This window comes from Aythya fuligula, chromosome 17, assembly GCF_009819795.1.
Source record: "Aythya fuligula isolate bAytFul2 chromosome 17, bAytFul2.pri, whole genome shotgun sequence".
Taxonomy (NCBI): Eukaryota; Metazoa; Chordata; class Aves; order Anseriformes; family Anatidae; genus Aythya; species Aythya fuligula.
In genome coordinates this window covers 1189878-1206306 of record NC_045575.1, presented here as the reverse complement: position 1 = coordinate 1206306, position 16429 = coordinate 1189878, and the positions used below count along the sequence as shown (strand labels likewise).

The window sequence follows — 16429 nt, the reverse complement described above, 5'->3', positions numbered from 1 at the left end:
AAACTTCAGATGAGCGATACATTTGTCTGCATTTAGTTCCTGTTGCAGCTGGAATGGTATTATTATCTGGGTCGTGCATATTTTCTCCTTACAACCATCATTCTCTTGATAACACTACACTTTCATAAACAATGTGCCCCAAGTACAGTACATGTAGCTCTTTTTCTGCTGCTCCCATTCCTGTTTTTGAGCTTTTTAGATGATGTTTTTAGTTGGGAACAATGTGAGGAATTGCCAGCAATACAGTGGATGTTGTGCATAGAGATAATGCACTTTAGCTGTGGCATGGGGGAAATACTCTCTCCCTGTCCAAAAGGCTAATGTGCTTGCATCTGTTGGCTCGTCTGCAGTTTGTGGCCGTAAGAGCTGGGGGTATCAGGCAGGGCCCTGTGCAGTTGTTTGTGCTGCCACTGAGGCTGTCCCATGCTGCAGGCACAGCTCTTGCTATAGACGCAGCTGCTGTGCAGAAAGGGGCAGAAACTGATCAATTGTCTGCACGCATTAATTACAAGAATCAGGTATCACGTAACGCGAAATTAGGATTAAAAAGATTTCATAACAAGTACCCAATTGAAAAAAGCCGAGCTAGCATGGAAGCAGGAAGGACAGAGAATAACAATTGGCACTCGCTAGAGCCTTCCCTAAGACTGAATTTGCCAAATTCAAAAAAGAAAGCTGAGCCCAGGAGTGTTGGTGGAGCCCCTGGAGTAAAGTGTGAAGCTACAGGGGACGTGTGGGAACCCAAACACGTGCCCCAGCCAAGTACGAGCAAATGCCCGCGGCTTCCAAGAAGCACAGGGCCATTTCCCAGCCCCCTGAGCTGGCTGCTAGGGGAAGCAGCCGCCTTGCTCAGCATTGAGGGCTTGTACCCAAAATGGACTGAAAAATCTCACAACTCAGCTTACAGCTGGGCATGTGTGTATATGGAGCCACTGGACTCGATGAACCTTGGGGGTCCCTTCCAACTGAGGATGTTCTGTGATTCCTTGTACACGTGAAGGGTAATGATTGCTTCCAGGGAGTTATGAGGCTGTGGGAACATCTGGAAGGCAAAAAGCAGGAAATCCATTCCGTGTAACTCACAAAATGAGCGTTTACTCGAGTCTTACAAACTGAACGTTTGACTTTGTGTAGTAACAGCGCATTGGAATAAATAGTAGAGCCTTTTATTGTTTTATTTCACTTGGCATTAAAATAGACAGCTTTGTCAATAGCAAAGGGTATGATACAACTAGGAAATGGCAACTGCTGATGGTAGGGCTGGGGAAGTAATCAGTTTGTTAGAATTTGAGTAGCCAGCATGGGTGTGGGTAGTTACCCTGAGTCATCAGTATTTTATAATGTTAAAGTGGCGTTCTTCAGGTTAACAAAACTAAAGACACAAGAAAAGAGGCAGTCTCTTTCCCAGAACCTTTTAGCATTAAGGAATCCTCCTTCCTCGAGTGCTCTCATCTCTCATCGCTTCACGTGTGTTGCCTGAGGCTTTCTTTCTCAGTGCCGGCTGGCTGTGTGCGGCGAGAGCCTTCCTCTCGGTGCCCTTTTCTAGCATCAGGCCACCAATTCGTGGGCAGGTACATATTCGTGGACAGGTAACAGTGCTCAGCACCCTCTGGTCAGAGCATGCTGGTGGGTGAGCTCAGCACGATGTGCTGACAGCAGGGCACACGGCAGCTCGGGGCCTGGAGGTGCTCGCGCAGTGCCCGGTGCTGGCTCCGTGCCCGGCGCCTGCGTCAGCCCCGGCGTGGGCGCAGTGCTGCTGAGGGGGGCCTCCCTTCAGAGCCTGTGCCGCCCCTTCTGCAGTGTCTGTGACGAGCCTGATGATGATCGAGGCTCCAAATATAAAGGCACCGAGCTCTGCCAGTCTGCTCGACATAAATGCGCACGACGCCTAGAAATAGCATGGCTGGATTGTAAGAGAGAGCAAAGGGAATTACTGAGCTTTAGACTCGGCACCTGTAGGAGAAGCGATAACCCACAGTGCTGCAGAAATGTTCCTGATGTGCTAAGAGGTGCTGCCACTCTTCGTTTTGAATGGCCGCACTGCTCTTGTTCAGAGAAGCAGACGTGGCTGCCATCAGCTGAAGCCGTTGTGTTGGTAGCTTCCACAGCACGTTCTGCTGGGTGTTTGGTTTTTTTTGTTTGTTTTGTCCTCTAAAGGGAGAAAAGGCCTGGTACAGGTAGAAAACAATGTCATCTTTGCTTACAAAGACCTCATCTGACAGCAGTTGATATGTCATTAAAAGCTGTGCCTGTGTTCAGGGATGCAAAAGGATCCAACGTGTTTAATTATCCACACAACGTATTATTTCAGTAACAATCTAACTTTGGTGCTTAACACAACTGCAAGAAAAAAGTACAGCTGTGTTACATTCTGGAGCAAATGAACATTGGTCTGCTGCAAATCTAGGGTGCCAGCAGCAGCCGACCCATTTCTCTCCCCTGGAAGGGAAGGGCCCTTAGATGCACTGATTCCCTTTTTATTTCATAGATCTGCTGCCTTCATAAAATAATTACTTGAGACATGAAAGGTCAGAGTAGAACACAAGGAAAAAAAGCACTGCAGTCTGTCCTACTTTGTGTGTTGTATTTAAACTTTACATTAACACACTTCAATTTGTCAAAGGCTTTCTAGGAGCTGGCCTTATGCTTATTTATTTATTTATGATTTTTATTTTGAAGGTCTTCCAAAGAAAGAGCTTAAAAAAAAAAAGAAAGACTTTCATTAAACCCAGGAAGCGAGTTGACGCTTCACCTATATGTTTGAGGGAGATTACGTGTAGTCCCAGCAGAATTCTCTGTTTGTATAGGTGCTTCTAAAGCCTTTGTGCAACCCAAGATAAGAACAATCTTAAAGCAATGTGGAATTTTAAAACTAGCTAGTTGGTTCCTGCCTGGTGGTTTGCCCAGGAAAACTGCTCACTGTATATACAGTCATTGTTCTGGGTTCACAGTTATTTTCCATGTTTAAATTCGTTCACTTTTCTCTTGTCCAAGTTTTAACTGCTAGATTCAAAAGTGGCATTTTAATTAAAGTCAGTAAGTCAAGTTAGCCAAGGGATAAAGGAATGAGGAATTGTTTCCATTGATTTGTTGCAGGATCAGCTGAAGCAGTGCTTCTCCAGACAGCCCCCTGAAGCGAAGGACACAGACACGCTTGTGCAGGAGCCCGACAGCCAGTATGGTACCTGGAACGAGCAGCGGCACAGCGGGGACAGGTAAGAAGCAAGGTCCCTTCGTCATACACACAAATTTTTCCTTAGCTGGTTAATGAGAAGAAATTGTTCTTCTGGTTTTCACACAAAACACTCCAGTGTGCCTACATGCATGTATGGATTTTTGCAGTCACTGAAACAGGAGCACAAAACTGTAAAGTTTCTTTAGTCTGTAGGTGAAGAAAATTTTCTTTACTACCTGCAAACAGCAATGAGGTTGGAAATTTAAACTCCATCCCCCAGGGAGAATGCAGTATCACCAAATTGTAGGCAATGCTGAAAAAAGCTTGGACTGGAATAGATTTAACAAGTCTGCTGGTGTGTGAAACACCAGCTAAATGTTATTTTTTAGTGCTAAAATGGTAGAATATATGGAGAAAAATAAATTTTCTTGAGTTTAAATACATGAAATGGCTTTGACTAAATTAACATAGGTAGTGTAACTTCTGTATGCTTTGTATTTGTGTTTGTTTTAGTAACTATAACTTAAAATGTATGTTTTCACATCTAGAAAGTAGTTACCTGCTTGTGTGATAGGTGAGTCTACACAGGTAGAACCAGGGTTGTGCAAAGGTTTTGCTAAAGTTGTCTGACTTTTCCCTCTCAGGTAGGTAAGGAAGTGGTCTGATTGTGGTCAGGCAGGGTGCCCTAACAGCTGGGGGAGTTGTTTTATTGGTTTTTACTATTATAAATTTGATCTCTCCCATACCAGTTAGCATTGCCTTAAAACCTGTGCTACTGGCAGGCTGAGGGCCAGAACCAGTTTGAAACTGGTGCCCCAAATGCCGGGCACGGGGTCAGGCCCCAGGGTGGCATCACGGTGCACCTGCAGTCCCCCTGCTAAGCATTAGGATGCGATGCCCACATCCCAGCTGCTTGGAAGCGTGTTGGTGTGAAGTGAAGGCTGAAATGGGGTACCAGCTGAATGAGAGGTTGCATCAGTGATGCTTTTCTGGTGTTAAAACCACTCAATGGAATCAACCTAGAGCACTCATGTGATTTTTTTTCTTTTCTTCTCCTTCAGCTGTTGTGTATTCTGCTTGATCTGCCCTGCTTGAGCCAATATCTTATCTGCTCAATGTAGTTTGAAAATAGCATTTTCCTTGCTCTCCTTAACGCTATACTTGTTGAAATCTTATAGCAGATATTAATGTCAGTTATGCTTGGTGTGTTTTACACTTGAGAGCTGTGGGTTATAAATATTTTATTGCATGTGAAGGCAGGGTAGCTTTCAGCTCGAAGTTCAGCAAGCTGACAGTGACATGCCAACATCTAACTCTTCTGTAAAATTAACTGTGATTTTAGTAATTTATGGACATTTTCTGACATCAGTTTCCTCACCAAGGTGCTTGTCTCAGCTCCAAAGCAGACAGCTATTTCAAACCCGGGAGACTTTTCCTGTTAAGAAAAACACCACATAAAAAATCAGTGTTATTAAAGCATCGAACTCTTAATCACCATGGCCTAGAATTTTGTTTCCTTGGTAGTAAATGTTTAGTTTCCAACTGTTTTATAGCATATTGATGCCTGCAGTGATGCCCCAGCACTTTGCCATGCCCTTGCTCTGCTTTAGCCCCACGTTAGGCTGGCAGCTGTGAGAGCAGTGCTGCAGCAGTGCTGCCCTCGAGCTGCTCTGGGGACAGGAGGGTCACAACAGTGTCACCAGCCCCCTGCTTTGGTGGCACTTCCAATTTCTTGTGCAAAGTAGCATTCCTTTGCTTCTTGGTTCTTAGTTCGCACGATGGAGCAACGCGTTCTCTGTGGTCTCAGCACTCTCCTGCTAGAACTAATCAAATTCAATTGCAATCGAAAGTGAAGATTGATCTCAACCCATTGCATGTGTGTCATAACCATTCTGCTGATATCTCTGTGAACTACGTGAAAGATAATTTTTCAGAGTGCAAGTACCTGTAAGTGAAACCTGTTGAGCAGTGTTGGTAGCTTAATAGGTACAATATAGAAAGGCATACTCATAAAATCAGAAGCCTTAAGCAATAGAGAGAAGATGGATAATGCATCTCAGCAATGAGAGCTGAAAGCATGTTTTAAATGTCTATATTTGACTGGTATTCTGAAAGGATTTTTCCCCCTAATTTGCTATTCAGATGGGAGAATCCACTGTGCATAGCAGATTGTTTGTGCTCGAGTTATCCTTGCCATGTGTGGTGATTAGCTGTGCCACGGTGGTTAGCATGCGGCGCTGCTGTGACTGTGCAGGAGCTCTGAAGGAGAAGCCATTAGATTTGTGAATTAGAAACCACCAGACAGAGTAAGTTCAGTGAGAAATTTTTTTCTCCCAAATATTTTCAGTTTTTGAAAAACTGCACTGAGTTGTACTAGCTAAGTCCCAGGCTGCAGAAGGGGCTTTCTGGAGATGCACAAATCCGAGCAGATCCTGTAACATCACCATCATACATTTTAATTTCCCCTAAAGGTGCTAAATCTCCAGATTGCCACTTTTTTCCTCTCTCTACATTCTCCCATATTTCAGAGGATCTAGAGCCTAATGCTGCAGAAACCAAATATCATTCGAGGTAAAGAACGCGAGACAAAAACTTCCCCTGGAGCTCATTAGTACCATTTCTTAATTATCTTGGGGCCCACTGCTGGAGGAGGGAAGAGGCATTTGCCCAACTCATGTACTGGAACCCTCTGTGCGGTATCCTCTGTGCCAGGCTGGAAATTATATCATGTCCTGCTGCTCGGTAGAGAGCTGTTATTCAGCAAAGACTCCCGAGTGCTTTCCTCCTCCCAGGACTGGCATCGCTGCGGGCTGTATCAAGCACCAAGGTCTGTTCTTTAAAACGGGCATCTATTCATACGGGTGCATTCAGATGTTGTGTTTTTAGAACAGTTTTCCTAAATACTTGCCTCGAGAAAAGGTGCTCAGCAACAAAAGACTCTTACTGAGCAGAGAAAAAAGCTGAACTCCCTAAACGCTTTAGATTTTGGTTTTAAACTGGAGTCTCCTTTAGCAGCCCTGCTAAAAAACCACCCAGTCTGGCACGGGGACAGAACAGGGCGAGCATCCCCAGCAGAGCACATGGACGAGCCCCTAACGCTGCTGCGTGATCCAGTGGTGATTGTGTGAGATAAAGTGTGTGTTGATAAACATTCAGATGGGCTTGGAAGAGCAAGGAGAAGAATCTTTTAGCAGCTTCACTCTGCCTGAGGCCTGCAGACAGGATGTTATTCTTCAGGATGCTCTCAGACGTGCACAGCGCCGAAGTGGACGGTCTGCAGCTGCTGTACATCACAGGCAAATTGCTGGGGGCTCTTCAGCAGCTTGCCATTTCGCTGGTCTTGTCTGTGTGTGTGTTTGAAAGGGCCTTCGTGCTGGGGAAAAGAACCCCCAAGCAATAAAAATGCACTGTGGTTGAATTATTGCAGTTTATCTGCATACATGTGTTATCTACGACGTTGTAAATCCACGTGGGTGAAAAAGTTGTGATGATGAAAAGGATTCGCAGCCTTGCCACTGATACCTCCAGAGATGGCTTTGCTACTGGCAGCGATAGGTCCAGTTCTGGCCTTTGTTCATCATCGCTGCCATCTTTGTGTCCTGAACAAATCCATTGCTGTGGACCCTTTGCAGAAACCATGCTGGGTTTGCTGCTCTGTGACCGCCTGGAGTGGGGAGATGGCAAGGATGTGACAGTGGCTTTGTCACCTGCCCTTCCCCAGCACTGAGCACCACACCAGGGGCACAGGGTGGCTGAGCGCCTGGTCCTTCTGTAGCCAGAGGGAAGGGCATCTGCCTTCAGTGTGGTGTGGGGCCTGCCCCTCTGATTGCTGCATGTCTGACCCTGCGTGATCTGACCCTATTTTGGAGCAGTTCATAAATGCTTCAGCGTGTTGGGTTCCCTTGTGATTGTTGACACGTGATCCAAAATAGCCTTGCTTGTATTTATTCACCCTGAAGTCTCATGGGTTTTGTTTTCTTAATTTGCAGCTTTGTGCCTGAATCGCCGTCATCAGAAAACGATGTCATTTCAACAAGAAAGCAACCACCAAATAGCCAGCCATCGTCACTGTCCTCCCAAACAGAACCTGCCTCCCTGGTTGATCACCATGACTTCTCAAAAGACCAAAGGAGCACAAGTTTGGACCGCTCAAGCACTGACATGGACTCTACTGATGGGACTGATTTACCTCCTCCAGGAGACACCTACCCTGACGAGAAGACCACTGACTTCTCCTTCATTGATGTGAGTCACCGGAATGGGAAAGGAGACATTCTCCTTCTGTTAACCGGGCTGTTTCTGGCACTAGCCATTGCAAAATATTTTCCACAAAGTGCACTCAGTCTTCCTCTGCCTTTTCTTTATCACATCGAATTTTCTCAGCTGACTTCCCGCTTGAAAAGTTTGAGTGAAGCTGCGGAGTACTTTGAGTTTCTCTAAGGTTTAGGTTTTGAGAGATTCCAGTGAGTTATTGGCCTTGGTAATGTCTGCCCATGGCTTAATAACGTTGCTGCTTCTCTGTCTGCTCCTCAGTGAGCTGTAACAGAAGAGTTAAATGGCTCCATGAACACCAGAAGCGTAATTAAATAACCCAGATAGCTAGTGATTGCTGTGCTGTGGGACATGCAGACTTAAGGCTATAAAGATGTTTATGAATATTTTTCTTATTTACAATTGGGCTGTTTCTGTAGAAGCTTAGAATTGCATTTTTAAAGGCTTTTTCATAATTAAGAATTTTCATAATTAAGAATCTTGCAGCTAGTATAGAAACAGCAGTTTCTGCAATGCAGTTAGATGAAGTTTAGTGTTCTCTGATGTGCTCACTAATGCAACTGTTAATTTCTCAGATTCAGTATAGCATCTAGGAAGTTATGTTTTTTCTCAAATAAGAGTTTGTGCACTTGTTTTTTATTATATAATGTCTGATGACAGATACATTGGTAAGGGCAAGGCTCACAGCTTAAATGGATCATGCGGGTGCTAGGAAGGTCTCAGAAACACTGCCATGCCTGTTGAAGCGTCACAACGCCTTCTGAATTGATGAGTAGACTGCTCTGCAAAACGTTTGAGGGATGCAAGCAGGCTTGTGCTGGAGGCAGTTTGGTCTGGTGCAGCAGAACTGGCTGTTAAAATCACAGCTGCTTCCTGCGTGGGCTGTCAGAAAGCGCCTCCAGCCAGCTCCCTTCTCCTCTGGTGTGCCATCCGTGGGGACCTGCAGCAGCCCGTGTTCTGCCAAAGCAGGTGCTGCTCTCATCTTCCAGCCCACTTGGGCTGTGAAACGGAGCCAGGCTCAGGAGCAGGCTGCGTTTGGTAGCCCCCTGCTGTGAGCTCCCTCACTGCAAACGCCTCGGCCTTGGTGTCAGTAACCCTTGGGCAGGAGACCCTGAGGGCCCCCTGCTCTGGAAAGGAAGCGTAGCAGCGCGAATGGCTGGCGTTTTGTCTGACCGTCAGTGCTTCTGCAGGTAGTAGAGGTGGCCCTATGTCGTGCAGTAATCTGGGCAGCGTAAGGTGTCTTGTTAAAAACATTAACAGCTTAATGTATGGATGGCAATGTCCTGTTTTAGTGCGTAGCTTATTCCTGGCCTGAAATCTCTTAAAAACAAACAGAACATACCTTCTGAAGAGAAGGAGGCTGAGTGATGTTTGCTGAATGCAGGCACGTCTCTAACAACTTGCCTTTAAGAAACTGAAAAATACAGCTCCTCCTTTTGCTTTGTAAATGTAATTGCATTTCTGTTGTGCACAGAGCTTTTTGAAATGACTGATCACAAACATTTTCTGAATGCTGTGACACTGCCTTGTGGTCTGCCTGCTCCTGGTGAGCTGGCTTGAAATTTCTGTGGCTGGCAACCCGCTCGAACAATTAAATCATAGCCCTCGACTGCAGCAGAATTTAGTACAGTTGCTCTCTTTCGATGCCAGTCTTCTGATGGGCCTTCAGCTGCTGGTAGCTAGCAAGGCCTGCATTCATAAAACACTTTAGGAACCCAAATCCTATTTATTGCACTTACTGTTTTATGAATTCATTCAGTGAAACTAATTCATGCGGATTAGACATCCAGTAAAGAGAGATCAAAGAACCAGCATTGCACCCAGTTAGCCACAATGTAGCATATCCTCATCATAAATTCTCTTTAATATAGTTTTAAGTAACTACAATAATAGTAATCAAACAATTATACATATATATATATATATATATATATTAAACTGAATGGTTTAATGCTTTAAAGTAGGGAAGGAAGTCATTATGGAGGGAGGTGACTTTTATTTCCAGTCTGGTTGAAAATAAGGGGTTTTGTTTCTTTTTATAGCAAACCACTATTCTGGACTCCAGTGCTCTGAAAACTCGTGTGCAGCTCAGCAAGAAGAGGCGCCATCGGGCTCCTATTTCCCACTCTCTTAGAAGAAGCAGAGGGCTGGAGTTTGAAAACAGATTTTCTTTGACAGAAGAATCAGATAATAGCTGGATGTTTAAAGATTCTACAGGTATGGCTCAACTATCTGAAATAATTGTTTGTAATTGGCTTGGCTGTAAGGGCGGGATTTTTTTGAATGATGTAACATACCTGAAGTTGCATCAAGGTCTAACAACAGCTGCTGCTTCCCACCTCTGGGTCATCCTCCGAATCAAGCCTTGGGGTCTGCAGACTGAAGGAAGCCCTGCTAGCCAGAGCTACAAAAGACCAGGATGTAATCTTTAGCTTCTTGCAGCTGATATAAGTTTGTTCATGGAGAAAATTTGGAGTTTAGAAACTGTTATGGTTGGATGCATTCTCTGACCTGTTCTTTACATCTAAACCTGCATGGTTTTGATAAGAGCAATTGTAATTTGTCATGTTCTATGGATATCTCAGAAATGTTCTTTCTTTCTGGCATCTTTAAGTACTACAGGACTAAAGAAGCCTAGCTGAGGAAAAATCACCTCCTGTGAATCCATTCTATTAAAAGCGCCTCCCTCATGGCCTGTCCTATTATTTAGGATGCAATGAAGAAATGCATCAGGCATTGAAAATCCTTGCTTATGGAAGTGATTGAAAGGTTCAGTGCACGCACTCAGATCCATGACTTCATACCTGTAGCACTTTGGTGCTACGGTGATACACGCTGCAGATATTCTTTGATATTTCCCTGACCAAAGAAATATTTAGTGTCTTGTAGCATGTTCTTTTGAGAGGCTGGAGATGTTTTTGTAACTGTGGGGTCCTATTAAAAAAAGTCAGTTTTGTGACCTGCCACTTCTGCTTTCCCTTAAAGCCTATGAATATATGGAAGAACGTGTGGTCAAACCAATCTCTCCTGTAGCCTCCTAATCAGTGGAAATGCTGTTAGGCATGTGCAAGTTGCTTTGGTGCAGATCTAACAGACCTGAAATATTCTGAAGACGTAACCTTGATATATGCTGCACAGGAAGTTGGAATATAATTATCAACTAAAGGGCCTGGTACATGTAAAGGCAACCGTGTAAAGGCAACCGTACCACTGCATGTCTGCTGCATGCAGACTGAGCTCAGCCCAAAGCCCTGCTTTGGGCAGGGGGTAGGACGGATAACTTTCAGCTGTCTCTTCCAGTCTAAGTTGATCTCACATTCTGTGATCAACTGAGATGTTCAGAAGCAGCAACAATTGTTAGCTCAGGAGTACCTTCTTCTGCTCCCTCCTGTCTGCCAGCAAGAAACCTTTCTATTGCTGAGTATTTAGTGTGTTTGTTGCACTGATCTCGATCAGAGTGTTGAACCCATTTCTGTGGTGTACTGATATTACTCTTAATAAGTTTTTGAATAGAGGCAGAGGTCTAGAGCAAGATAGAGTTGAAAAGCTTGCTGACTAATTTTTTCCCTCTGATTTTTTTTTTAACAATTGATTAGAAGAGAAGAAAACTATGCAACAGGAAGATTCTGATGAGGAAGAAAAGACACAGCGTACTGGGAGATTGTCTTCTGTACCCTCTCAGAGACTTCCCATATTTCCGGGAATGGACCATTCTGTTCTCAAGGTGAGCAAAGGCAGAATGCGTCAGATCAGGCTTACTGTTTCAGTAGCTGCAGATGCTCTCTAAGAATAGCAGTAGGAATGCTGCTGAAGATGACCGTGCAGCTTGGTGTGTGTGTGTGTGGTATCTTTCTCACTTTTGTACTTCCTTGCTCTTTAACTGTTGGATAGAAATTTTAAGTGATTTGGAAAAATAAACAGCTTTGCAATAGTAAATGTGAATTCAAAACTGCATAGATTTATAGGGAATCCCTTCACCGCTTTCAGGCATGGATTTTTTTGTTCTTATAAAGCTGAGTGATTTGTTTTGCATTGCGAAGAAAGTCTGAATGCTGCCTTAAATAAAAAGGACCCTTATTCTTCTTATTTTTCAGGCCCAACTGCGAAAAAGACACGAGTCAGAGAGTCCTGGTGAAACAGGTTCTGCTCAGCCGTTCAAATCCCCTAAATCACAGCTTGGAACTCCTGGTAGCAGAATACTGCCCTCCAGTGTAGAGAAGGAGGACAGGTGAGAGACTTCCATGAGCCAGAAAGATGCTAATGCTTTGGTGGAAGAGAAATAATGCAAGCAGGCTTCCTGAGGCCTTAGAGAAAATCGTGTATTTCTCTTTTTTTGTTGTTTGTTTCTGTGATGAGTTTTCATAATGAGAGAGTAAGGAGAGTGTTTTTGTATATTTTAGGTCAGAAGAAAAATCTCCTCAGTGGCTGAAGGAGCTGAAATCAAAGAAGAGACAGAGCCATTATGAGAATCAGGTTTGAAAAAGGTACCTTCTGACACAGAAAGAGGGGCTTTGCTGAATGAAAGCATGTAATGATTAAAAGAAAAGTAGAAAATGTTTCCTTAATGTGTTGCTGTGACAACTCTGTAAGCATAAATATTAAAGCAGACTCTTACTATGAAATGTGCATCCAGGAATGTAAAGCAAATCTGTGCTGAGGCAGAGCAGTGTTCCTACAAGGTAAATGCACAGGTGATTTCATTTTCACTGATTCTCTGCAGGCAATTTTATTTTAACAACCCTCAGTCCGTTTGTGCTGCCATTTCATAGTGCTTCCATCAAACAAGAATGAGCCTGTCACGGAATAAGTGAGGCCTGTACACATTTTGAAATCTTTGGAGTATGCTGTTTCAGCAGCATTCTAGACAGTTTTTGGACATCTAGTGTGTCAGATGGGAAAAAACCAAGTTGCAATACACATTTGTTGGGGCTTTCCTGTTGCAGATACTGAGAAGTGTCTGACTGCTTTCTTGACCATCTCATACAGTTACTTCAGTAGTTTGTGTCTTTCTTTCTTTGCAGATAGTGATTCTAACTAGAAGAAGATAAAGAAGTTTAACAGAAGCCTTAACTCATCTGAACTTAAAATTCACGTCATGTTGCTGCTGTTTGCTTCCTGCCTCAACTGCTATGTGCATGGTGCCTTCCTGTTTTGTGGAGAAAGCTGCTTAATATTCATAGTCAAATACAAAGCTGTATCTTTTCAGGTATGGAAGGATAGTCACTTTAGACCTACCTGGAAGAAGAACCTGTGGTTCATAGTTAGCACTTCAGAAAGTCTTGGAAGATTGTAATATTTGATCTAGGAGTGCTGTGCACTGGAGAAGTCCCCCTCATTGTTGAACAGAGACTCCATTTCTACCTATACGTTCAGCAACTCAAAAGTATGACTTTTGGTAGATGTGTTAGGTGTAAGGCTGGGCTTTGTGTTTGTTTATGAAAATAACAATTTTAATCAGATTTATCTTTTTTGTGAAAATATAGTAAGCTCCTATTTAGAATGAAATTTGTGGAAGGTGAGAGTGAAAGAACAAATTATGTTTACTGCCATACTGAAAAAGGAGACTTGATTATTTTTTGTAAAATGTATTTTTGATTGGCTTATATTTACATGTGATCTGCTGATCTAGCAGATCGATATAATTTTTAGATGAACAAATTGTTAATTTTTGTCACTCTTGAAGTGGTATATTCTGTGTTTTGTCAGCATGTGGAATAATTGCTTCATTGGAATGTCTTTCCTAAAAGGATCAAGCAATAATGTCAACCAGTTCTCTTTAAAAAAAATACATATATATATATATATATATATATAAAAAATGTAAATACTGTTTTTTATAACAAAAAGGAAGGGAAGAGGGAGGATGTTCTACTCATATCAGGGTTCCAGTTAATTGTTGAATGTCACTTTAATAGCAGTTTGGATAGTCCCACTTCATATTTTTATTCGTTAACCTGTAAATACCAGTTTTAAGTTTTTATTTTTATGCTGATTTTGTGGGATAACCTAAATGTGATCTTCAGTTTCTCAGATTTACTTTTCTTCTTTTGATAAGACCGATGTCCCAATAGCTGTATAGGTAGTCTCATGCATAACACGAGTGTTATGAGTATCACTAATATCTCAAATACGTTAACATCTTTGAATACAGATTCTGGAATATCAACTGAGATTTCCATTTAAGACACACTTTATTCTTTCCCCAAATAAGTGCTCTTTTCAGTAAACCTGTAAAAATGTAGCCCCGGACGGGAGGTTATTCTCTCGTGTCAGTGTTCTCACGACGCAGCAGGGAATGGTGAGCTAAGAAATGAGCTCTGCTCCGCTCCGCTCCTCTGCGCTCCCCTCCGGGCCCTCCTGCAGCCGCTCCCTGCTTCCTCAGCCCTGCTGGCGGGTCCTCTAACGACTACAGATAAAGCACCAGCACTTGAACTCTTTGTCCTTTTTCTTATGATCAGCTTTTCAGAAAGCTGGATTCGTGTGGGGTTGCCACAACGGTGCATCTGCTAGCCAGAGTGGCATGCCTGGTCTGCTGTCTATCGAGCCTGTCGCTGCCAAAACCATGTGCCAATTCTCGCGGAGGAGACGCAGATGAGGTGATTTTTAGTCCCAGTCTGCTCACAGGAAATAACAGCAGTGTGTCAAGAGGCGAGTCCCATATGCACATCTCTCTCCCAGATTCGGTTTCAGTCGCAGCTCCCTGTACTTCATGGAGATGAAATAAGGATGATTCTCTTATGTAAAAAAAAAAATAAATTACTTGCTGCTTTGCCCTATTTCATATCAGAGCTGTTGCCACCATTGCAATTTTACATCCTCTTCTGCTACCAACTAAGAAATTACCCCCCAAGATTTCTGCCCAGTGTTTCATTCCATGTGGCTTTAGCCCTGGACCATGGGAGATGGACTTCCCTTTGAGTGCAGTCAACCAGACTGCAAAAGAGCTTCTCATAGCTAAATTTTTAAAAGTTGCACGTATTTTCTTGCCTTCCCTGAAAAGGCAAATCTTTAAGTTGAACTTTGCACACATGTCTTTTGGGATTTTTTAAGGCAGCATTCAAGGCGTACCACCAGGTCTATCCTGTGTGACGCAGGCACATCACAGCTCTGAGCAGCAGCCTCTGGTGTGTGAGAGAAGAGAAGAACTATGCTTTCCTCTTGTTATGCAGATGAAGTGGGGCTTACTTTAAAAAGTATCTAGAAATCAGGTAAATTTCCCCTGCTTACAAGAATATTTACACAGGCTTAAGTGTAGAATTCAGCAAGCTGGCAGTGTTGCATTACCAGTAGTTGGAGGATTTCCTGTTTCTTGGTCTGATAAATGAAGGCCAGGAATTCTTGAACTGCAGTATTTGCTCTGTGTATGAGGAAACTGAGGGGATTAATGCTAGGTGTCCACAAAGCCCTTTGAATGTGTATGCATTTCCACATCTGCTTGGACAATGCACTGAAACTTACTGTATTTAGTAGTTTAACCTACTACTGAGAAATGTTTAATGCTTAAATGTCTAATTAAAAAGCAACTTTAGAATGTTGAATGGGAAAGTGTTTTTTCTGCTTTATTGTTTCTTTATGTTGTATAAAAATCAAATATCTACTTTATTCTTTTCGGGTTCTCACTGTGTAATAAAAGATTTATGAACATGTTACTACTCCATAAATGATAGAACATACTGTAATACACGTCATACACCTTATTTTAATTCTAAGTAATGCTTGTTGAATTTCTTGCACTTGTACTTCCTGCCACGTACTGTTTGCTGATCATATGAAGTGGGACGAGCCCTCAGCTGCAGCACGTTGTTCAGGTATGCTTTTTTTAATTAGAGGAACCTGCCTTGGAGCAGGTGTCAGCTCTTGTCCTGAGTGTCCGAGTACCAATAAACACAAGAGCCCAGCACTCCCAGTGGAAGGCAGTGCCCTCGTCCCTTCCTTTGCAGCTGGTAGGCTTTTTTCTGCTTCCTTAAAGAGCTGCATCAGTAGCGTATGCATCACTTTAAAAGATGAAAGCACGTGGTTTGTGGAATTCAGAAATACTTTTTCTGATTGCAGTTTCTTCTTACTAGTAACAGAAACCCTTCCTCCGTTTTAGTCATCGCTTTGGGATTTTCACAGCCTTTCTGTTCCTTTTTACTGGAACCCCTGTTGTGGACTTTTTTCCACTTTTCTGTTTGAAAAGTCACATTTTAAAAGTCAACATAGCTTTGAGTACTGTTCAAAGTTTTGCTGCTTTGGTTTTACTTCCTGCAGAGAAAGGTGCAATCTCTCAGCTCTTCAGCCTTTGAAGTCTGAAACCTTTCTGTAATGTGGCTCTGTCAGAATTAAGGCTCCCATCTGGTTGCTTGCACAGAAGTTTGCTTTACTCCGTTACTTGTAGCTATCACTGACAAACTGTTAAATGGGCTACGTGTAAAGTCTGGATGTGCAAACAGCTGATCAGCCATTTCATCTGGAGCAGCAGCAGCCATTTATAACCTTAAGTATTTGTGAAAAAATCCTGAAATAATGCCTCCTGCCTTAGGTGTTAACTGAGGCCATGGCTTGATGTCAAGGCGTTACATGGAGACCTGATACACCAAAATACCTTAGTGGGATCAGGGCTGTTCTAAGGCAAATAGTTACAAACACAATGCTTTTAAAATCTGTGCCCCAATAAAAGGAACTTACCTCTCTATTCCTTACCCTGGAAAGTATCTGTGGCTGCTCCTACGGTATTGTTGCCCTTTCTACTGCTTGTAGAAAGCAAGTGTGCTCCATGCATGTGGGGGGGTGAAGAGTTTGATGATTTACTGCAGATATCAAATTCAGACAGTACAATGCCCCTTTCTTGGGGGCAGCTCGTTTCGCTGGAGGATGGGGTGTGTGAGACGCGTCCACACCGACGTCCTGCTCTGCGCCCTGCGTCTGCTCGAGTACGTGCTGGGAAGGAAAAGCGAATGTGACCCCTCACGTGGGTGATGGGAAAAGAGGGGGGGTGGCATT

The 16429-nt window shown here is 43.3% G+C and overlaps 1 protein-coding gene across 1 annotated transcript in view; it reads left to right on the top strand.

The window, feature by feature from the left end:
* Nucleotides 1-15091, top strand: part of KIAA1671 (KIAA1671 ortholog) — a 71852-nt gene extending 56761 nt beyond the window's left edge. Inside the window, exons 7-13 of the mRNA XM_032198688.1 lie at nt 3097-3215; nt 7165-7420; nt 9490-9664; nt 11044-11171; nt 11542-11675; nt 11848-11931; nt 12469-15091. Of these exons, the coding sequence (XP_032054579.1) occupies nt 3097-3215; nt 7165-7420; nt 9490-9664; nt 11044-11171; nt 11542-11675; nt 11848-11926 (891 nt within the window). The 3' untranslated portion in view covers nt 11927-11931; nt 12469-15091. The remainder of the gene's footprint in view (nt 1-3096; nt 3216-7164; nt 7421-9489; nt 9665-11043; nt 11172-11541; nt 11676-11847; nt 11932-12468) is intronic.
* The last annotated feature ends 1338 nt before the right edge of the window (nt 15092-16429 follow it).